This window comes from Neofelis nebulosa, chromosome 5, assembly GCF_028018385.1.
Source record: "Neofelis nebulosa isolate mNeoNeb1 chromosome 5, mNeoNeb1.pri, whole genome shotgun sequence".
NCBI classification, from domain to species: Eukaryota; Metazoa; Chordata; class Mammalia; order Carnivora; family Felidae; genus Neofelis; species Neofelis nebulosa.
In genome coordinates, this window is record NC_080786.1 from 153187741 (window position 1) to 153212704 (window position 24964).

At 40.3% G+C, this 24964-nt stretch overlaps 1 protein-coding gene across 1 annotated transcript in view; it reads right to left on the bottom strand.

The window, feature by feature from the left end:
- The window catches only part of BRWD1 (bromodomain and WD repeat domain containing 1), a 127657-nt gene that overhangs the window by 99286 nt on the left and 3407 nt on the right, over positions 1 to 24964 (bottom strand). Inside the window, exons 5-8 of the mRNA XM_058732021.1 lie at positions 4221 to 4371; positions 2066 to 2164; positions 1546 to 1706; positions 224 to 445 (exon numbers count right to left, since the gene is read on the bottom strand). Of these exons, the coding sequence (XP_058588004.1) occupies positions 224 to 445; positions 1546 to 1706; positions 2066 to 2164; positions 4221 to 4371 (633 nt within the window). The remainder of the gene's footprint in view (positions 1 to 223; positions 446 to 1545; positions 1707 to 2065; positions 2165 to 4220; positions 4372 to 24964) is intronic.

Sequence of the window (24964 nt, forward strand, 5' to 3'; positions counted from 1 at the left end):
AGAAGCAATACGGCATCCATCATGCCTTCCTGTAAAGCTCTAACTGCATTAGACATTACATCACCCTTCCAAGAGTCATGGAGGTATGATTAATTACATTTCTCTTGGTTACTAAAACAGATCACACAATTGCTAGGCATCTTACTATTTGTCACCTCTGAGGAGAAAGAGTTTCAAAGGAAACGGAGATCATCTACATATATGCACACTGAACCTAGTTTACCTGTAAAGATGTGATTGACCCCGTGTGTCCTTGGAGCACAGCGACCGGGGCACAAGTTCTCAAGCACCACACTCTGATGATCTTATCACAGCTCCCTGCAGCGATCATCGTATTCTCATAGTTGACCGCCATATCTGAAATCTCTGCAGAATGACCTCTTAATGTGGATAATAGGCGGCCATTGTGCGTTGACCAAATCTTCACCAAACAATCATCTGAACCCTAAGAAAAAATATACCCCAAAATAAATGTTAACACAGCAAGTCCTTTACAGCAGTTTTAAAAATACCATTTATGTGTCACTTGAATTAAGTATCTAGAACTCCTCTTTCCAACTGTAGAATACTCTATCAATTATGAATCTTACAGTCAGAACACTTACGGAACAATAGTTCTTTTCTTCTTCAAATCACATCTACATAAAGATACTGTGAAGTTTTCATTTCTGTGGACCAGACCACATTATAAATACTATTTTCCCAAAATTCCCTGCCAAATAATGAGTCCAACCAAAAGTTCACCACTCACATATTTCACTTAACAATGGTTAAATGTCAGTTTAGCTCACATCAAGCTAAATAATTTGATACACGTTAGGACAGATATACAGATCACAGGCTGAGTGGAAATTCCAAAAACAACTAAAAAATAATGGGACTAGCACCCTCATTCTAAATAACCAGACAACAGAGTCTCAAATCTGTAGCACCAGCCAACACCCATCTAACTCAGCCCACTTTTGAGTCTCTACTCTGAATCTCGCAACTGAAAAAGGAAACTTAAATTTGTGACCCCTTATAATTTTCCCTTAAAATATTAAAATGGTAAATTAAATTACAAATATTTATGTATAGTTTTTTAATAATTGTAAAATAATCTTGCAGTGTTCAAGTAATCAATTTCTCTGTATCAATGAGTAATCGATGTATGAATCACCTGTAGAGATTTAGATTTTTATGGAAGTTTTTTGGTTTGTTCTGGTTATTAGACATACTAGAAACATCATTAGCAGGTCTAGAATAGGCTGGAGGGGGAAGTATTAGGCGTGTATATTTTTAAGATCCTTGACAATCAGGCCCATGAACCACAGCTCTACATCAATGTCTCACCAACACCTTAAAGGCCTAGCTACCTGCATCTGAGTCACTTGGGCTACTTAATAAAAATGCAAATTCATGGGCCCCGCATCAGACCCATGGAGTCAAAATCCCTGAGAATAGGAAGCATAGAACCTACACGTTTTAGAAGATTGCCTAGATGATTCTAACCCACACGCAAGTGCTCCAGATTGATACCAAATTGAGTTTAAAACATTAACTCACTGTAAAGATTCTATGTCCTGTCCTATCAAATGCTACACAGTAAACAGCAGACAGATGTCCGAGAATCCTTCTGTGCATTTTGATGTGCTGATACATGGTTCCTGGAAATGCTGTGCTAAAAGTGGAACACCCTGTGAGTTGTTTTCCTCGATGTATCTCCACTAGGAAATAAAAACAATGAAAATGGTTAAGGAAGAGCCAATATGTAAAAAAACGAAAAACTCCACAACAATTTCTAGAGGTCACAGAACCTATGTTCCAGAAATCCTAAGGACACAAATTTCTCCCCAATTCTGTTTTACTATAATCACTATTACGGGCTTATTGCAACAAGATTGTCTTTCATTAATTTTTATTGCGTTTAGGAATAACTTCAGGAAAACCAATTTGGAAACTGGTACTCATCACTACTGAAACACTACTACCAGTATTTCCTTTTAAATTTTAATAGAGCAGTTACAAAACTGGTCAAGAAAGTAAAAAGACTGTTTCACTCATCTGAAAAGGCAAGCTCACTCACCAAGACTTGGTGGGGAACCATAATTCACCGGCATTTCGGGAGGTCTTCCTCTGTGAAGAGCAGCAAAGGCAGAGCCCTTCCAAACTGTGTGCCTGCAGTCTTTAAAACGAATTTTAGATACACATAAAATCTTGAAAGTTAACCCCAAGAAAGATTTTATAGAATACTTACGTATATTGTAATAAACTGTTTATTCAAAGTTGTACCAACTAATATACTTTAACAGAAAAGCCCTAGAGGTTTATTAGACTATTTCTGAAGGGGAAAAAAAATGAAGACATCTCAGATACAACAACAACAACTAACATCAGCGTAGCACTTTACAATTTACAAAGTGCGTTCCACGTACATGATCTCATTGAATCCTCACAACAACCCTGTGAGGTAGGTATGATCGCCAATGTACAAGTGAGGTAACTGAGGCTCAAAGGTTCCAGGACCTTGAAAGAGATCCGCTGCAAGTGGTTAAGTCTACATGGACCATACAACCAGATCACTGGACTTCCGAGTCCTATTCAATGCCAAGTAAGTTTTTATTTTGCCATGCAGAATCATACCACACGGTATTAGTGATACGAGATCTTAATCACAACTGATCCAACTTTCCAAAAAATGGAAATTTTTGTAAGAAAAATTTGATCTATATGAAAATCCTTAAAACGTTAACGGAGTTTTAAAATTAATTTTGGCCAATATTACCATGACTTTAATCTCCCTAGGAAATACGGACAAAATCAAATGCCTTTCCTCTTGTTTTGGGATCATGGATAATCCTTTACACAAGAGCACGCATGTAGGATCTGGGAGTCTGAACACTCATTCTCAAGTCCCGTCCCTCTTTGACCTATCGGCAAATACATACGAAGAAACATCATCTGCCCCCCCCAGAGGAGAGAGCAGCGGAGCACAGATTACGCTGGGCCAGAAATCAGCTTCTTCACAAGTGGAAGAGGAAGGGAAGGAAGGCATCACAGAAACCTCTACTGAGCCTCGGGTGCCCCAACCTAACATGCATGTTACGTTTTACATGAATGGATTCATCGCCACCATCATGACCAAAGAGCGGTTACAAGGCATCCTCTCGTGACACTAGTACAAAACAGAGAGATACGGACCCTACCCTAGGGCAGCTGGCTCAAGTCTCTTCTAAGGTCTGCCGGTTCTAAAGCAGTGCTCATCACAAAACAACACGGAGCTTGACACAAGTAAAGAAAACAGAGGGAAACAGGCCATTCGGGGCAACTACTACATAACAGCCTAAAATAGAATAATTACAAGGTGAATAGGAACACAGAGAAGGGAGAGTAAGAACAGTTTCCTGAGCCAAGCCACAGTGTGGCAGGGCCACAGAGCACTAAGAAATGACTAAGGGCGACAAAGTGGTCTGGCATGGAACCAAGAAGGAGGGTTGTTCTTTCTCAGTCAAGCTTTGTACTGGTGGCACACCTAAGAGGTGGCATCACATCAGCAACAGATCTTAAAGATAATCACGGGGGACGAACTGGACGGATGCTCAGGATCCGAAGAGCCAACATTCTTGCCCATCAGCAGTTAGGCCACGTTGTATACATAGATCATATCACATACATGTACTTAGTCTAAGTGATTTATACCAAGCTAACAGGAGAAGAACAACAATTCCAAACATTTTGCTACCACATAACTTTGCAAAAAAATTAAATTGGTGAAAAAAGAACCATGCAATTGTACATTTTTGGTGCTTGTTTTCAAACTGCTCCCAAATTTAGAAAATCACTTCCCCTTATAACAAAGGGCTTTCGGAATCTAAATACCAAATAAAATACTTCTAGCATTTAAAGAGTTTATTAGACACATACAATTACATTCAGTAAAGTTATAAGTGAGCTACAAAATAGAAAATTAAGAACTCACATCAAGAAAACCTCAAACACATCTCAGAATAAATTCAAGCTTTTTCGCTTAACATCTATACCTTTGTCATTTTTTTTAATGCAGAAGGACCCATTAAACACTTACGTAGTAAAATTCAATGTCTATGCTAAATGCAGAGAATTTTATAGTCCACAGCATGGTTTATAGTTACATATCGCCTTTCTTCCACAATGCTTACATTACTTCACAATTATAATTATCATTAAGCTACAAAGCAGAACACTTCTTCAAATTAAGGTACCTTTTGCTGTACGTAGCAAAGACTGCCTTCCTGCACCAAGTAAAGAAGTGACTCTTGAAATACTGGGTGGAATTTCTTTATCCAACATGGGACCAATGCGCTGGCAGATTTGCAACAGATGATCAGGAGCCACATGCTTATTGGACAAGACCTAATTGGAGAGCAAGTTTTTTAAACATTATTTACAATAGCATCAAAAAACATTAAACAGCCAGGGGTAAGTGTGACAAAACATGTGAGAAACATGTACAACGAAAACTATAAATCACTGCTGAGAGACATTAAATAAAGAGCAAACTCATCTGTAGGTTCAAAGCCATCCCAATCAAAATCCAAGCAGGCTGTCTTGTAGAAACTGATTAATTTTATTCTAAAATTCACATTCAAATGTAAGGCGCCTACAAAAGCCAAAGCAGCTTTAAAAAAATACAAAGTTGTGGGGCGCCTGGGTGGCTCAGTCGGTTGAGCAACCGACTTCGGCTCAGGTCATGATCTCGCGGTCCGTGAGTTCGAGCCCCGCGTCGGGCTCTCAGAGCCTGGAGCCTGTTTCGGATTCTGTGTCTCCCTCTCTCTCTGCCCCTCCCCCGTTCATGCTCTGTCTCTCTCTGTCCCAAAAATAAATAAAAAAAAAAAAAATACAAAGTTGAGTTATGAAAATAATATCTGACTTCAGGAATCGTTATATAAGGACAACTGATTTTTGACAAAAGCACAAAGGAGAAAAGATCATCTTCTCAACAAATGGTGCTGGAACCACTAGATATCCATTTGCCAAAAAGGTTTCTCTTTTAATTAACTTTGATCCATACATCACACCATAAACAAAAACTATCTTAAGACAGATCATGTACCTAAATGTATAATCTAAAACTGCAGAATTTATCACAGAAAACCCTGAAGAAAATCATGACCTGAGGTTGGTTAGACAAAGATTTCTCATATGACAACAGTCGTACAATCCACACAGCACCCAGCCCATACACTAGACCTCATCAAAATTAACAGCTTCCGTTTTCGTCAAAAGAGCGTGAATACAACAACCCACAGACTGAAGGAAAATGTTTGCAAAGCATATTATCTGATAAACGACTTGCATCTAGAATCTAAAACTCAATTATACTCAACACTCAATTATAAAAAAAAACTAAACTAACTTTTAAAAACAGGAGAAAGATTTACACAGACCATCAAACACACACACACACACACACTCTAAAGATGCGCAGCACCATTCATTGGTAACAAATTGAAACCATAATGAGATATTACTACACACCTGTTAGAATAGCTAAAATCAAAAGGACCAGACCAAGATTGGCAAGAACGTGGAGAAACTGCTGGTGGGAACGTACAATAGCACAACCACTTTGGAAAACAGTTGGCCACTCTTCCCATAGGCAGCCTGGGGTGATCTTTGAAAATGGTTCGCTATTCACTTGACCCAGGAAACCCTACATAATCACACAAATCAAGAGGCTCAAATCCCTGTGTTCACTTCAAGGACCCAGGGGAAACTGCCCAGGCCATCGAGGGTATGCGTGTCCAAAGGACACCACCTTAGAGAAGCAATGTGTGCCCTTCCATCACTGCCATGGTAGAGCTGATAGGTGCACCCAGGCCACACAGTGGGGCTGGACACAGAATCGGTGGTCCAAAAAGGGCGCTCAATTTTTAGTGAACATGCTTAAAAATGCAGAGTCATGCTGAATGTAAGGATGTAGGTGATCCTCTGGTCATTGAGCACATCCAGGTAAACAAAGCCTGCAGGACGCAGTACAGAGCTTACAGGGCTCATGGTCAGATTAACGCATAGATGAGCTCTCCCTGCCACACTGAGACGATCCTTACTGAAAGGGCAGACTGTTCCTAAGCTGGAAGAGGAAGCTGCAAAGACGGAAAAGATATCCCAGAAGAAAATGAAGAAACAAATACAGCCTGGGAGTAAATTCTATATAAAATAAATGCAAATAAAAGTTAAAAAAAAAAAGAGAGAGAGAGAGAGAGATAGAAAGAAAACAGTTGGGCAGTTTAATAGCACATATACCTACCGTATTAACCAGCTATTCTATTCCTAGGTATTTACTCAAGAAAAAGAAAAGCACATGTTCATACTAGAAGTCTGTACATGCACATGGCCCTGCTACATCTGGCCGCGGGAACAAAGGGCTGTTCTCTATGAACGTCTAAGAGAGTGCCTCCTGCAATTAACCGGTTCACCCATGCCTGGGATGGGCAAACGGCTACTCAAATGCTTAAACTGGCCCCCAACTACAGCCCAGAGACAAAGCAAGAGAAGGAGAAGAGACTGTTGGTCCAGGCCGAGAAGAGAGCGATCAGGAAAGGGGATGTCCCCTCCAAGAGGCTGCCTGTCCTTCGAGCTGGGGTTAATACTGTCGCCGCCCTGGTGGAAAGCAAGAAGGCTTGGCAGGTAGCGACTGCACACGAGGTGGATCCCAGTGAATGGGCTGTCTCCCTGCCTGCCCTGTGTCCGAAGACGGGGGTCCCTTACCGCGTTATCAAGAGGAAGGCCAGGCTGGGGTGTCTGGTCCCCAGGAAGATGGGCACCACTGTCACCTTCCCACAGGTTAACTCAGAAGAAAAAGGAGCTCTGGCTAAGCGGCTGGAAGCTATCGGGACCAATGACAATGACAGATACGATGAGACCCGCAGTCACTGGGGAGGCAACATCCCGGGTCCGAAGTCGGTGGCTCGCATCACCAAGGTGAAAAAGGCGAAGCCTAAAAAAACTGGCCCCCAAACTGGGCTAAGTGGACACCATTATATTTTCTGTACAGAAAAGTAATTAAAAGTTCTTTAAAAAAAAAAAAGTTTGCACATGACTGAAACATCTTTCTTGTTAAGATCCCAAAAGTGGACACACCCAAATGGCCACTAACAGGTCACTGGATATACACGTTACGGTGCATCTGTAAAATGGAACACTATCCGGTAATAAAAAAAGAAACATATGTGACACATTAATAACACGTGATGACATGGATGAAATCTCAAAATTATGCTGAAAGAAGCCAGAAAAAGAGTACATGTTGTATGGTTTTATTTACACAAAACTCTAGAAAATGCACATTAATCTACAGTGACAGAAAACAGATCAGACGTTGCTGGGGGCAGGGAGCAAAGAAAAGCAGGAGGTATTACAGATGGGTTCTTCAGTGTCACACGCATCCAAAGTCATCAACCTGAACCTTTATAAATATGTGCAGTTTAAGTCAATTATACTTCAAAACAATAAAAACACAAAAGCTACCGTGTAAGTTAAACTCATGAAGAGGCTTCATGACACCTGATCTGAATGTATCTGTCCTAAACTTTAACACTGCATTAAGGTGCCTCAATCACGAGATGAGGTTTCTCAACTGTGACATCACCAACGTGTGAGCAAAGACAAAGTGCTGCTCTGGACAGTGCATATGCACAGAACACACAGTACTCCTGGCTCCCTTCCGTCCGTGCCGACAGCATTCCCCATGCCACACAACACCAGCAACGCCCCATACATTTTCAAACTCCTGAGAAACGCTGCCCCAAAGAAAACCTGAAACATAGTTCAAGATCTCACTTCTGGTTCTTATGCATTAACTCAAATATAAAACAAGCCTGGATTCGGGGTGCCTGACAGGCTCAGCCAACAGAGCATGTGACTCTTGAGTTCAAGCCCCGCATTGGGTGTAGAAATTACTTACAAATAAATATTTAAAAAAAAAAAGCCCAGATTCAATATAAAGTTTTTGTTCATAACCACTAGTGACAGAAGAGGCTAAATAAAATATCTTCAACTTTTCAACATGACTTATGTTTCCTACCTTGACAGATATCCCAAGGCAAAACCCCAAAGACCTATCAAAGCTCAGGTAGACATCTAAGTGTTTCATAATACTAATTAGCACTCTTGTGCTTCAAAGTATCAGCATGTAGAAGTTCCAAATCTATTATAGATAATTAGCTCATCATGGGAAGGGAAAGAAAGATAGGAGGAACTAGAAGGTAACTCCAACAGGGCCAAGACAATCACAGATCTAAGAACCTATCAGGAATGCAAATCTGAAAACAAAACCCCACCGAAGTACTCCGCACTGATCAACCTAAATAATGTGTCCACGAGGCTTAAGAAAGATAAAAGGACTTGGGCAAAAGTCCTTTTGTTGGGCAAAAGCAACATGGCTTCTTATACAGTAGGCAATCACTCTAATAGTTTTAAGATTTTGACTATTCAGGTAGATAGAGAACTAACATAATTGGCTTTAAGGTTTTTTTCAATATAATTTATTGTCAAATTGGTTAACATACAGCGTGTACAGTACGCTCTTGATTTTGGGGGTAGATTCCCATGGTTCATCGCTTACAGACAACACCCTGTGCTCATCCCAACAAATGCCCTCCTCAATGTCCCTCACCCATTTGCCCCTCCCCCCGAATCAACCCTCAGTTTGTTCTCTGTTATTTAAAAGTCTCTTATGGTTTGCTACCCTCCCTCCATTTGTAACTATTTTTCCCCCTTTCTTTCCCCCACGGTCTTCTGTTAAGTTTCTCAAGTTCCACATATGAGTGAAAGCATTTATCTGTCCTTCTTAATTGGCTTTCAGTTTTGAGGTTACACACCCAAGCCTGTCTCCTGAGTGGACACCTGCTCTTGAAGACAAGCTGTAACACACATAGCCAAAAACAACTTCTCTAGATAGAAAAGACAGAGACAGAAAAGTTTAGACAGAGTGCTTCCCAGTGTTGGATATGATTTTATTCTATCTCTTAAATGATCTAGAAGGGAAACTTTATAGGACTAAACTCACTGCCGAATTGAAGAAGCAGTAAAACTCATCATTAAAATAACAGGAAGTTTCAACATAGGCAAGTAAACTTAGGCCAAGTCCAGGCGTTAATAGGAACATGGATTCCATGCAGCAGCTGTGATTCCCATAAAGGGATTTATAGATTCGTTACATTTCTAAGGATTCCAGCATAACTATCAAAGATGGGGGGAAGAGAGACTGTTACTCTACATTTGTATAAGACAAAGTGTTTCTGGAGAGTAATGCAGTTCTAGTCCCAAAAATAACAAACAGAAAATGGTTCTAGATTATTAAAGATATACTGACCAAATCAGTATGATAGATAATGTTCCTCCATTACTTTCAAGTCCTATGCCTGAATGTTAGTAACAATCTCTACCAGCAACTTCAATGAGTAAGCCAGTTATACGATGTCCTCAGAAATCAGGCCAGAACTAAGTCCCTTCCAACAGTCAAACAGCCACTCTCTGTACCATCTAATTTTTGGTAGCCATACTTAGTCTCAGGAAGTTTTTCAGCCACAATCACAGGATCACTATATTACCACCACTATTACCAAATAATGCGGTGAGCATGAGCTTCTTCAAGCCCAGGGAAGCAGCTGTAAAGTGGTAGTAGAGTCTAGAGAACATAGCTGCAAAGTTATGGGACAAAGGAGCTTCTTCTGTCAAGTTTGGGATACTGTCATGTAATGAGGATCTAGAATGAGTATTTCATATATTTTTTTTTTACCGTTTATTTGAGAGAGAGAAGAAGAGAAACACAGAGCGTGCACACGAGTGGGGGAGGGGCAGAGAGAGAGAGAGACAGAATGTGAAGCAGAATGTGAATCTGTCAGCACAGAGCCCAGTGCGGGGTTCGATCTCATGAACAGCGAGTTCATGACCTGAGCCGAAATCAGACACTTTAACCAAGTGAGCCACCCAGGCACCCCAATATTTAATATCTTTAATATATACCTATGTGATCGCTTCTCGGCCTTTTGGCTAAGATCAAATGTAACATATAGCCATCTGACCTTTAGTTTTTCCCTGATCATTTTAAACTATATCTAGAAACTTACAAGGGAAAATGCCTAAGTAAACTACCACAGCACATCACAACTCCTATACAATGAACATACAACAATGAAACAAGAAGGGATACGGAGCATGGTCTTTCACAAAAAAAATTTAAAATCGGCATCTTCCTTAAGTAAGTCCCCTCAGCCTCTGGTTGATACAAGTTCTTGGCCTCTTTTCTAACCTTTATAAAGAAATGCAAGTTTGGGGCGCCTGGGTAGCTTAGTCGGTTAAACATCCGACTCTTGATCTCAGCTCAGGATCGTGAGTTCAAGCCCCACTGTGGGCTCCACACTAGGCATGAGGCGTATTTTTAAAAATAAGTGAATTTTTAAAAATTAAAAAAAAAAATGCAAGCTTAGTAGCCAATGGCAGGATAAATATTGTTATAGAAATAAGAGGGGAGGGGCGCCTGGGTGGCTCAGTCGGTTAAGCGGCCGACTTCGGCTCAGGTCATGATCTCGCGATCCGTGAGTTCGAGCCCCGCGTCGGGCTCTGTGCTGACAGCTCAGAGCCTGGAGCCTGTTTCAGATTCTGTGTCTCCCTCTCTCTGACCCTCCCCTGTTCGTGCTCTGTCTCTCCCTGTCTCAAAAATAAATAAATAAATAAATAAATAAATAAATAAATAAATAAATAAATAATAAGAGGGGAAAAGAGCTTAACCCTCGGTTTATACAAAAGTACCTAGGCAGAGAAACGTTCTAATATTAGCATGAAAATCCTTCACTCAAAAGCATTTATTCTGGGGCACCTGGCTGGCTCAGTTGGTAGAGTGTGCGACTCTTGATCTCAGGACTGTGGGTTCAAGCCCTACATTGGGTGCAGAGATTAAAAATAAAATCTTAAAAGAAAAAAAGGAAAAAAAGCTTTTATTTTAATTCAGAAAAGAGTTTATTAGCTTCCCAGAGCAGACCATGTTTGCTTATCCAATAGCCACTACCTCCCCAACTTCAGCAGAGCCTCACTTTTCTAAACTCTTTCCTAACTAGGCAGCCATTGATCTAGTTCTGGCCAATGAAACAGAGAAGAAATCTTCTAGGGCAGGAGAATGTTCCTGAAAAATTCTGCTCCCTAATAAAAGAACGGGGGGGTGGGGGAGGTGGGGGGGAACCTTCTTTCCCATTATTTCTAGGATATGATGGTAACAATAAAACGAGAAGTTTGAGAAGGAAAAAACCAAACGTCAATCTGCCCTATCCAAGAGACAGAGACTATCTTTAAAGAAACCATTAAATAAAAGAAAGCGTTATATATCTTTATGATTTAGGCCACTGCTTCTAAGGAAATGAAGTATTTCATGAGGCTGTTATCACATGCAATGCAATCACACAAATCATAACAGCATTGTCCACCAACCTGCAAATCTGAAGCAAAGTCACCTACCAGCCATCCCATAAAGTGAGACTTTCCTGGAAAATACTATTAATGCTTAAGCCAATACTAAACGAAGATATATCCTTAGTTAGCATTTCTGTGCAATCTATTCATTTTCTTCTTCCCTTAGCAAAACAATGACCCCTATTTCTAGACTATAAAAGCTTTTCCAAATTATAAATTATTCAGAAGAAATCTAAGATTTTTTATATTTTTTGATTTCTGATATCCTTCTTAAATGTTTAGGAAGAGACAGAGAAAATGCACAGAGGAGGAGCAGAGAGACAGAGGGGGAGAGAGAGAATCCCAGGCAGGCCCCGTGCTGTCAGTGAAGAGTCCAATGCCAGGGGCTTAATCTCACAACCCTGAGATCATGACCTGAATAAAAATCAAGAGTCGGACCCTTAAATGACTGAGCCATCCAGGTGCACCCGACTTCTAATATTCCTTGACAGGGAGTTCAGACCATCAAATAGAGTAAGATCATCTGAAAAGAACAAAATTCAAAAAGCAAAATACTCAAGGCTTTATCCTTAAATCAACTGAGTTCTGAAAAGAAACCATTACACTTGAGATTATTCTGTTGTACCATGTGAAAATGACTAAATTTTCTAAGCAGAACATAATTAAAATAAGCCTGTGTGAAGACTAATTAAAAGTCTGGATCCTACATGGAACTTAATGAAGAGACAAATACTTCCCAAAAGCCAAACCTTTTTTTTTTTTTTTAAATATTGCTTCACAAGACGTATTAAAACAAGAGGCACACTTCAAAATGTATGGATTTTAAACATGCAACAGCCTACAGAAGATATGAAATAGTAAAGTACTGATCAAGTAACAATTCCAGCCGCATGAACATAGTAAAGATCACAGATTTCAAGATTAATGCAAAACATCTTCTAATCAGACTTAGTTCATCATTTCGTTGAGAAGTCTGTCATATCCCAAACGACCAACAGAAATAAAACCTAGTCAGGGGTGCCTGGGTGGCTCAGTTGGTTAAGCGTCCGACTTTGGCTCAGGTCATGATCTCTCGGTCTGCGAGTTCGAGGCCCACGTCGGTCTCTGTGCTATTCACCTGCTTCAGATTCTGTGTCTCCCTCTCTCTCTGCCCCTCCCCTGCTCACACTCTCTGTCCCTCAAATAAATAAACATTTAAAGAATTTTAATATATATATAAAATTTGACCGCTAAAATAGAACTGGATATTATAGGAATAGAAAAGTCCAGATGCAAGTCAGCAAGAACATAGTAAATGATGATGACAGCGCTCCCTGTAGAGAAAGGAGACAAGACTCAAACAGTACTTGCAAACTGACAATTTGCAAAAGGCTAGATTCATACCTCACATCAACCACATGCTCAAATAAACTGAACATGGAGACATTACAGAGAAACTACAAACAGACTAGAAAAAGTATTGAGGAATAAATACATAACACTGCCTTTTAAAATATTAATCTTGGAGTACAGAAGGGCTTTAAGGACAACCCTAAAGACAAAATAAAGATTCACAGATATAACAAAAGTAAAAATCTTAAACCTCTGGAAAAACAAAACCTCCCAGCGAAACTAAAAAGCAGCCTGCAAGCTGGGAAAGGAACCTAGAACTCAGCAGACTAAAGAATAACCTAGGGATGAAGAATTCTTACAAAATGGCTTAAGACAGCAGTGGAAAAGCAAGTAAAAGATATAAAAAGGTAATTCAGAAAAGATGAATTGTCAAGTCACAAAACAAACTTCCTTCAAAAACGTCTTAAGCCTATAACTGGTGGGTCAGAGGTCACGCAGGTTTTTAAGATGGATTGCAACCACTCTTTCCACCCGTCCTCTCTCAGGGCCCCAGATTTCCTTTCCACCCTCCAGGGCAAAGGTTACCCCGTCGATAAGCGCTTTTCCTCCCCACCCACCTAAAATATCCTGCCCCCCCTTTCCCAATCCCTAACACCTCTGTGAATCTGTATTACAGTAGCTTGTCTGCTGCTTCAGGTCAGTTTTACCCCGAGGGTGTAAAGCCCCATGAGAACAGAAGCCTTGTCCATCTCATCCACACTGGTCTCCCCGGAACTCTGACTACAACAGGAATTCATTTACTGAACAAATGCATCAGACGTTCATGAATAAATATCACACAAAGCGGCCTTCAGCTGGACCTGCCCCTTAGGAATAGAACCTCACTGAAGTTACTTGTTCCTTCCCGACTCATCTCAAACGGGGAAATCACAATACACACAAGGTGATAGGATTGCTAAAAGGATACGAGATTACACAGGTTAAATCTCCTAACTTTTGTGCGGTACTTGGCAAAAAAATGACTCAAACATTAGCTAATGAGGGCCGCCTAACTGGTTCAGTCAGAAGACCATTAGACTTTTGATCCTGGGGTGGTGAGTTTGAGCCTCACTGTGGGTGTAGAGCTTACATAAATAAATAAACAAACTTAAAAAAAAAAAAAAAGGTAAACCATTTTACTCAATGATTAAGTTTCTAGAAGTTTATGACAAGTGACAATTATGTATAAATGCAAAGACACATAGATCTTACTTTGATATTCATGGAATCACTAATAGAAAAAAAACTAGAAACCAACCAAATGTACAACAGGCAAATAGTTAGATAAAATTTTCCAGAGAAACTGAAAGGAATTCACAAAATAGTATCTTTTTAAAGATCCTATTTTTGTTATAGTCTAGCATGAAGAAAAATAAACACTTCTCACTTTCATGATTTTTTTTCTCACTTTCGCATTTTCTAAATATTCTACAATAAACATTAGAAATTTTTGTTTATTTATTTTTTAACGTTTATTCATCTTTGCGAGACAGAGACAGAACACGAGGGGGAAAGGGGCAGAGAGAGGGAGACACAACACAGAATCCGAAGCAGGCCCCAAGCTCCAAGCTGTCAGCACAGAGCCGGATGTGGGGCTCGAACTCACGAACTACGAGATCATGACCTGAGCCAAAGTCGGATGCTCAACCAACTGAACCACCCAGGCGCCCCAGAAATTTTTATTTAATATTAGGACAATTTTTGGTCAGATTACAGAGAAAAGACTAATTAACTAATTACACCACTTTTTAGTTATACCCCTATAGAAAGACCACTATCAACATCTTCGAACATTTACATATAAATAGAAGCTAAATTTAATATAGACAAAACTTAAGACTTTAAATTGAGGCTCTAACGATCTCTTTTGCACTGCTGGTAGGAATGCAAACTGGTGCAGCCACTCTGGAAAACAGTATGGAGATTCCCCAAAAAAATTAAAAATAGAACCACCCTACAACCCAGCAATTGCACTACTAGGTATTTATCCAAGGGATACAGGTGTGCTGTTTCAAAGGGACACATGCACCCCAATGTTTATAGCAGCGCTATCGACAACAGCCAAAGTATGGAGAGAGCCCAACTGTCCATCGATGGATGAATGGATAAAGAAGATGTGGTACATATATATAAAATGGAGTATTACTCGGCAATCAAAAAGAATGAAATCTTGCCACTGGCGACTACGTGGATGGAACTGGAGGGTATTATGCTAAGTGAAATTAGTCAGTCAGAGAAAGACAAATATCACATGACTTCACTCATATGAGGAATTTAAGATACAAAACAGATGAACACAAGGGAAGGGGAGCAAAAATAATATAAAAACAAGGAAGGGGGACAAAACATAAGAGACTCTTAAAAACAGAACAAACAGAGGGTTGCTGGAGGGGTTGTAGGTGAGGGGATGGGCTAAATGGGTAAGGGGCATTAAGGAAGACACTTGTTGGGATGAGCAACTCGTATGGGTGTTACACATAGGGGGTGAATCACTGGAATCTACTCCTGAAATCATAGCACTATATATGCTAACTTGGATGTAAATTTAAAAATAAACATTAAAAATAATAATAAAAAACAAACTGAGGCTCTACCACAAAGTCTTTCTCAAGCAAAAGTCTCTCAATGTGGAATCCAGCCTCAAACATACCAATGAGAGTTTAACAAATACTGGAATAAGAAGGGTGCTAGACTCTTCTGACCCTGAGGAAATGTGGCTAACAGCCCTACCTAACTAGTTATGGGACCTGGGACAAGGTACTTTCTAAGCAAAAACAATAGGTAATACTACACACTTGCAACGTACAAGGTACACTTCTAAGTATTTTAAGGTTTTGACTAATTCAGTTCTTCGCTACTGACAATAGTTAACACTTAACACGTTGATTACTACCTGATGCTGTTCTAAGAACTTCATATACGCTAACTTACTATACCTCCAAACTATTCACCTTCATTTTACAGGTGAGAAAACACAAGCGCAGACACCAAAGAACCTGCCCATAACCAAAGAGCTGATAAACAGCAAAGCTAAAAGTAAGAACCCAGGCTGCCTAGGGTCACAACTCCCCGTATCACTCTATCACTGCATCACTGCAATCGGCTATCCTGCATCCTAAGAAAAATGCCAAGTAACAAGATAATTAAGGAGCATCACAAGTCTTAGAGCCAAAGTGGCCTCTGGAAGTTTTTAAAGCCAAATATATGCAAACCGATTAAAATCAACACAGAGAGAGGTGCCCAGGTGGCTCAGTCGGTTGAGTATCCAACCTCAGGTCACGATCTGGTGGTTCAGCGAGTTCGAGCCCACATCAGGCTGTCTGCTTTCAGCACAGAGCCCGCTTCGGATCCTTCTGTCTCCCTCCCTCTCCCCTTCCACCACACGCGCGTGCGATCTCGCTCTCAAAAATAAAAAAAAAAATTAACATAGAGAATTTTTTCTAAGTAGCTAGAGTCTAACATCCAAATGTCACTCACCCACCCCATTATCAATAACAAGCAAAGTCAAAGCCTCCGCCAAATTCTGAATACCCCACGCATAATTCATCCTATGCTGTTATGGTTATTACATAACATTACCACAAAAGTTTTGTGCTCAACATGCCACTTTCCCACTTCTACATAATAAAGGAAAGATAGTAAATAATCACTGAATGATTCTATTTTGTACGCTCCTAATGAAATGGTTTAAAGAGCTTTAAAAAAAAAAAAAGACGTATAACTTCCATGTTTCACAGCCATTCTGGTGCCGTAAGTTGCTCTGACCTACAAATGAAGCGCAGACCTGAGAGATTTTAATAAAAGATCGTACCAAAAAAAAAATCATTTAATAACCAAATTAGTGATGATTATTGGTTCTTAGAAAGAAAACACACCTTAAGCATTAAGCCACCTTAACTCCTTCAATAAACACTGAGAACCCACTACTGCCAGGAAGGACAGGTGCACCCGCAGAAGACTGCAGTTACATGCCCCGAATGTAGTCACATATTCCAACCATTAAAAAGAGATAAGGTCTGAAGCTACTGCCCTCACTTGAACAATGAGAACAGGTTGGTTTAGCTTAAAAATAATGTTTTAACCCATCACTGAGCTGAGAAAACACGTCTGCATCAACTCCACCCCAGAAACTGGTGAGCCCATCTGTGACCAGAAAAAGATTCACAGCTGCTTTGATCTGTAGCAGAGAGACAGGAAAAACTGAATAAGGAAAAACCTGCCAACCTTTTAAACTTCACGGCCACCTGCCGGCTATCATGCCTGATGCCTGAGGAGGAGAATGCTCGGGGCCTCGGAACAGAGTCACCAACTGCACAGGGCGAAAGACGGGATGCGGAACAGCTGGGGGAGCCCCCTGTCCACTGCAAGTGCACTCCAGAGACCCTCTGAACGCTAGGGATGCGACAGCAGAGTAGAAAGCCGAGGGCAGAAATGGAAAGCAAAGAGATCTCAGCAACCCAAAAAAGTCGGCAACTGGGCTATAAAACAGAGCAAGATCTTACAAAGTTTGGGAAGCTGGCAACTTGGCTATGAAACAGACATCCCAGGAATCTCACCTGTGCCCAAACTCCAAACTCTGCTGGAGAGGCAAGTCCTGGTCCCATCCTTAAACCGTGGATGCCAATGAACTGACTGCAACTACAGCTGCCACAAAGCCCAAGACCACCAAACACGACACAACGTAGATAACGCAGCCCCCAGCACTAAGAACTTGAGAGAAAAGGGGGCATCCTTTACCGAGACCGATTACATTACCTAAACCTCTACTGTTTTCACACAAAACAGCCCAGCATACTTCAAAAGAGGAGATACACAACAAAGCAAAACGTGATCCGTAACCAAGAGAGGAAGTAGTCAACAGTGGTCCCAGAGAAGGCCCCAGATGTTAAAAATGCTCAACCATTATCTCTTCAAAATACTTCTTCTGCCTCATTCTTCCATTCTTTTCATTTGGGATTTTTTTTTTTTTTTTAGGCTTATTTATTTTTGAGAGAGAGAAAGAGCGCAAGCAGGCAGGGACAGAGTAGAAGGGGACAAAGGATCCGAAGCAGGCTCTGTGCTGACAGCAGCGAGCCTGAGACAAGGCTTGAACCACAAACGGTGAGATCACAACCTGAGTTGAAGCCGAACACTCAATCAACTGAGCCACCCAGGTGCCCCCCCCCCCCATTTTGAACTTTACACACGAGACTATTTGATATCCTATAGGTTCAAGAAGTTCGGACAACCTCAAGCAGAGTAAATGCAAAGAAAACCACCTACATGCCTGGAGGAGGCAACTTCTGACGTGGCCTCCAACGACCCCCACTTCCTGGTACTGCCAACCTTATGCAATCCCCTCCCCTTGAGTAGGTTACTTACAACTGACAGAATACAGCTAACACGGAGGGTATCGATACCACTTCCCCTGTAAGGTTACAGAAGACTATGACTTCTGTCTTAACTAGCAGACTATTATTGCCTATTCCACTTTCACCTTTTGATGAATCAAGCTGCCATTTTGGACAAGTGGCAAGAAGCTGAGAGTGGCCAACAGACAAGGAGGAACTGAGACTTCTCAGTCCAACCCCCTCTAAGAACTGAATCCAGCCAAAAACTATGTGAGCTTGGAAACAGACCCTTCCAGTCAGGTCTTCAGTTGAAACCCCAGATCTGGCCAACACCTGGATTACAGCCTTGAGAGGGACTGAGAGGACTCAGTTCAGCTGAGCCTGCAAGTCTGATTTACAGAAACCGTGGGATAAAGACAATCTGCATTGTTTTAAGGCACTGTATTTTGGGGTAGCCAGTTATGCAGCAATAGGTAACAACTACAGTATATCACAGTAAAACTGCTGAAAACCAAAGGCAAAAAAATGAAAATCTTAAAAAGCAACCAGGAAAAAAAGCATTATCTTGAAAGGAGAAATAGTAAGAATGCCAGTTTTTTAATATGCAGTGCTACAAGGAAAAAAAAAACACACCAATCAGAATTTCACCTTTATTTTTTTTTAATTTTTTTTTCAACGTTTTTTATTTATTTTTGGGACAGAGAGAGACAGAGCATGAACGGGGGAGGGGCAGAGAGAGAGGGAGACACAGAATCGGAAACAGGCTCCAGGCTCCGAGCCATCAGCCCAGAGCCTGACGCGGGGCTCGAACTCACGGACCGCGAGATCACGACCTGGCTGAAGTCGGACGCTTAACAGACTGCGCCACCCAGGCGCCCCAGAATTTCACCTTTAAAACAAGCTTTAAGGGCCACCATAGGTGGCTCTGTCTGTTAAGCGTTAGGACTCCTGATTTCAGCTCAGGTCTTGAACTCACGGTTCATGAATTCAAGCCCTGCATCTGGCTCCACACTGCAGAGCCTGCTCAGGATTCTTCCTCTCCATCTCTCTCTCTTTCTTTTTCCCCTGCTTGCGTGCTGTACTCTCTCTCTCTCAAAATAAATAAATAAATCTTAAAAAATAAATAAAACAATCTTTAAAAATAAACACATAACAGAGCACCTGGGTTCAGTTGCTTGAGCGTCCCAGCTTCAGCTCAGGTCACCATCTCACAGTCTATGAGTTCGAGCCCCGCGTCAGGCTCTGTGCCGACAGCTCAGAGCCTGGAGCCTGCTTCGGATCCTGTGTCTCCACTCTCTCTCTGCCCCTCCCCCACTCACACTCTGTCTCTCTCTGTCTCTCAAAAATGAATGTCAAAAAAATTTTTTTTAAATAAAAACAAAAATGTTTTCAGACCAAAAAAATTAAAAGGGAAAATTAAAGGAAAACCAAAGTCATTGCCAACAAAACTTCATTAAAAGAAATAACAGAATAAGTTGTGAAGACTGAAGAAAAATAATCACAGATAAGAAAAGTGGGAAGACAAGAACGAACTAAAAATACCAGGAAAGGTATACAGGGGGGTAAGCAAATGAATATCAACTTTAAAACTACAGCAATAATATCTGGAAAATTCATAACATACATAAAATACCATAACAGTCCAAAGGACAAAAGGTTATCAACTAACAGTTTTAACTTTCTTGATTTGGGAAGTGGTGAAGTAACTTGTAACCTCTAGAGTAACCACTAAAATAATAATAAAAGGGTATACAGCCAGAAAGCAATAAAGAACAGCGTAATAATCCAAAAGAGAGCAGTACTAAAGAGATGGAACACATATAAAAACAGGTACCTGGTAGACTTCACACAATTTTAAGTAATTATATAATTAAATTGCAAATAGTTTGAAGACTCTAACTAGAAGACTGAATAATAAAACCCTATGTTGTTTACAGGAACCATACTTAGAAACGAGCACATGGGGAAACGGCTTTACTAAAAGGAGAGAAAACAAAAAATGATGTGCTATACCATCACTAATGGAAAGAAAGCTGGGCAGGCTGTAGTAAAGCGAGGCCAAGTCAGACTTGGGGGTGAGAAGCTTTTATGAGATAAAGAACGTTTCCCAATTAAAAACAAAAAGTCAAATTGTGGAAAACACAAAACTCTGGAAACAGGGACAAGATCAGTGGTTGAGAGGGCGGGAGGGATAATCAGGCAGAGCACAGAGGATTTTTAGGGCAGAATTACTCTGTATGATACTCTATTAGTGGGTACGTGTCTTTTGTCTAAACCTACAAAAGGTACAACACTAAGAGTACCTAATGTAAACATAGGAGAGTCATGATGGAAACTAAGGACTTGGGGGATTAAGATGGGTCAATATAGCTCCATCAACTGCAACAAACATACCATTCTGAGGGATGCGAATAATGAGGGAGACTGCGCTTACAGGGGGAAATCTCTACCTTCTGCTCAATTTTGCTGTGAACCTGAAACTGCTCTAAAAAATGAAGTCTACTTTAAAAAAAAAAAAAAGAGGGGAAGTCAATTCAAGAGAAAGATAACAATTATATATTTGTATATACCTAACAACATACGTAAATAAAAAACTGGAAAAAGAAAAACGATAACTCTACAGTCACACTTGGAGATTATCCACAATCTTTCTCAGAAACCAACAGAACTAGCTGGCAACAATCTGTAGTATTTAGAAGATCTGAAAGGAAAAAAGTCATGTGACTTGTCCCTTAGATGCAAATAAATGTTATGATTAGGTGAGCCTCTGAAAACAAAGTAATAACTATTCTTTCAAAGTAGCACAGTTGGAGTGCTTGGCTGGGTCAGTCAGTAGAGCATGCTCTTGATCTCGGGATACTGGGTACAAGCCCCATGTTGGGAGTAGGGCTTAAAATAAAGGAGCACAGTCAAGGCTGGGTGACTCACACGTAGCAACAGCACTACCATTATTCAGCACTGAGCTACAAAGTACCATCAGTGCCCCATCCCACATTGTGTTCATCCATAAAGGGGTAAGTGGCAGGTATCATTCATTTAGACGTAAGAGTTCAGAGAGACTGTATTTTATTATCTCATTAAGACCCTACCAATATAAATTAAGGGAAGGGGCAGGCTACACAATCATGACTTTTGTTCTACCAGCATTACTTGTAAATGCTGATTATTACTGTGTGCCGGGCACTGAAGGCCATTTTTCCCCATGTTTACCAATGCTTTGATACAATTATTATCATCTTTGTTGCACAGCTCAAGAAACTGAGGTAGAGATTAAATAAACTGCCTAATGGTGCAGCCACTCTGGAAAACAGTGTGGAGGTTCCTCAAAAAATTAAAAATAGATCTACCCTATGACCTAGCAATAGCACTGCTAGGAATTTACCCAAGGGATACAGGAGTGCTGATGCATAGGGGCACTTGTACCCCAATGTTTACAGCAGCACTTTCAACAATAGCCAAATTATGGAAGAGCCTAAGTGTCTATCAACTGATGAATGGATAAAGAAATTGTGGTTTATATACACCATGGAATACTACTTGGCAATGATAAAGAATGAAATCTGGCCTTTTGTAGCAACGTGGATGGAACTGGAGAGTGTTATGCTAAGTGAAATAAGTCATACAGAGAAAGACAGATACCATATGTTTTCACTCTTAGGTGGATCCTGAGAAATTTAACAGAAGACCATGGGGGCGGGGAAGGGAAAAAACAAAAAAGGTTAGAGAGGGAGGGAGCCAAAACATAAGAGACTCTTAAAACCTGAGAACAAACTGAGGGTTGATGGGGGGTGGGAGGGAGAGGAGGGTGGGTGATGGGTATTGAGGAGGGCACCTGTTGGGATGAGCACTGGGTGTTGTATGGAAACCAATTTGACAATAAATTTCACATTAAAAAATAAATAAAAAATAAGTAAATAATAAACAAACTGCATAAGATTAAACACCTGCTAGGCAGCACAAATCAGGATTACAGCCCATATACCCGGCACAAAAACCCAAGTTTCTAATGTCTGTAACGTTACATTGCTAGGCAGTAACTTGTCATCATATTGCCATGATCATCCAGTGTTCCCAAATTATCAATGAAATGCCTATAGAATAAATCGCTATAGTCAACTACAAAGGAAATGCAGAATCCCCAGAGGAAATAGGTTAGTGTTAGAATCCCACAATGAAAACAAAATAGTGGAGTCAGTTACAATACAGTTATCCAATAAAGTTGTTTTTGTTTTAAATAGGTAAATAAGGAAGTTTGCCATTAAAAAGGATCAACCTGACACTCGAGTAGAGTCTATCTAACTAGGCACCCAAATTCCAAGTCTAGCCTTATGATCTACCTTAAGCCTGATTCCCTAATCCAGTAGGGAGTTCACGACGGCAATACTGCTTCCCCACCCCCGCCTTGATTTGGGGAGTTAATTCATAACCCAAGAAGATCGACAACTAAGAAATGAAAAAAAGAAGAAAGTATTGATATGTTGGTGCCAATTAGTTATTCTGATATAGCAACAAGTTTTGTAATGACTGAACTATTTTTAATGTTTGGCAGAGCAAAAAAGAATAATTTACTACAGTAAATTTAAAATATATTTACAAAAGTTAAATTTTAGAAAGATTACACTTAGGGGTACCTGGATGGCTCAGTCAGCTAAGCATACAACTCTTGATTTCATGCCCAGTCAGGGCATGATCTCACAGTTCGGGAGTTCAAGCCCCACACTGCATTCTGCACGGACAATGCAGAGAGCCTGCTTGGGAATCTCTCTCTCAAAATAAATAAATAAACTTAAAAAAAAAAAAAAAAAAGGTAACACATTTGACAAAGTTAGCCATCTTGAGGGGACTGAAATAATCATAGATTTGTAACATAGTGTGAAATGCCCAAGGAAATTTAAGACAATTAAGTGGTGTTAAATATCTTAAGATTAAATTCTCATTACAAATTAAACACTAAAAAATAAAATCAACTTGTTTCTAGAAATATCACTACATTTATAAGATTTGTAACTTAAAGACTTAAGAAAAATTACTACTTATAACTCTAATAAACTGCATATTTAAATAAAAATAACTTTTAAATCTTCATTGTGCTATAGGGCTACTCAAACATTTTTTTTTATTTTTTTTATTTATTTTTTTTTTTTAACGTTTATTTATTTTTGAGACAGAGAGAGACAGAGCATGAGCAAGGGAGGGTCAGAGAGAGAGGGAGACACAGAATCTGAAACGGGCTCCAGGCTCTGAGCTGTCAGCACAGAGCCCAACGCGGGGCTCGAACCCACGGACCGTGAGATCATGACCTGAGCCGAAGTTGGCCGCTTAACCGACTGAGCCACCCAGGCGCCCCTCAAACATTTTTTTTAAAAAAGCATGACAATAAATCCCCTAATGATAAACTCCAATAGAAGGACTTTCAGATTTTATTTACTGGTTAAGGAAGACAGTGGCCTATAAAACTGCACACTACTAAATTACGAAGTCTATGGAATCACATTCGCCTCATTTAAACATGCTCCTCTACAAATCGAGTCCTTCCTCACTCCCGGGCCCCACTCTATAGCTCTATTTCCTTCTTCCTCTCTTGTGTTCACCACCTATAAATCATAAAAATCTGAACTACATTTTATGAATTCACAGGCCCAACTGCTAACGCAGGGCTAGGTATTGAGAGATAAAGAATCTCAATTGTCTTAAGTATCAAAAATACTCTTGCTTCCAAAGTACGGGTTGAATGATAACATAGTCCCAAGTCTAAGATAAACTATAACTCTGTCAACAGTGACACTGGAATCACCTGAAAGGTTTCAAACTATAGTGATACCCAGCCTCACCACAAAAATTCTGATTTAACTGGTGTGGAACGTGGCCCGGGCATCCAGATTTTGTAAAGCTCCCCAGATGACTCTGATCCAAGAATGAGGACTATTATTGAGAAAAAGGAGTAAATTAAACAACACAAAGAAACAAATAGCATAAGGAAACTATCAGACAAAACCCGAATGTGAAACATTCTACAGGCTATCTCAAATGTCTTCAGAATACCAATGGCACAGGAACAAAAACTATGGAAGATAAAAAAGAGATGGAAAGTAACTTCAGTACAACACGTGGACCTTGCCTGAAACCAATTTGAACAAAATATAAAAAGAAATGCAAGGAGGGGCGCCTGGATGGCTCAGTTGGTTAAGCATCCAAGTCTTTCAGCTCAGGTCATGATCTCATAGTTCATGGATTTGAGCCTTGAGTTGGGTTCTGCACGGAGAGATTCTCGCTCTCAAAATAAATAAATAAATTTAAAAAAAAAAAAAAAAAAGAAAAGAAATCCAAGGAACAAAAGGAAAATCTGAGTAGGGACTAGATATATAAATGTAATGTCCAGACATATAGATCTAGACACATATAGACATGTATATAGATCTACACTTACAGATACGTAAGTGTAATGTCTACATGTACACATTATCAAAGAACATTATTCTTTGGATTGTGTGTGATGCTGGCACTGCGGTGGTCTAAGAAATAGCCCTTCGATTTTTTCAAGACACGCTATGCAGAATTTAGAGAAGACATGCAAGATCTGGGATTTACTTTAAAATACTTCAGCGGGGGCGCCTGGGTGGCGCAGTCGGTTAAGCGGCCGACTTCAGCCAGGTCACGATCTCGCGTCTGTGAGTTCGAGCCCCGCGTCGGGCTCTGTGCTGACAGCTCGGAGCCTGGAGCCTGTTTCTAATTCTGTGTCTCCCTCTCTCTCTGCCCCTCCCCCGTTCATGCTCTGTGTCTCTCTGTCCCAAAAATAAATTAAAAAAAAACATTGAAAAAAAATAAAATAAAATACT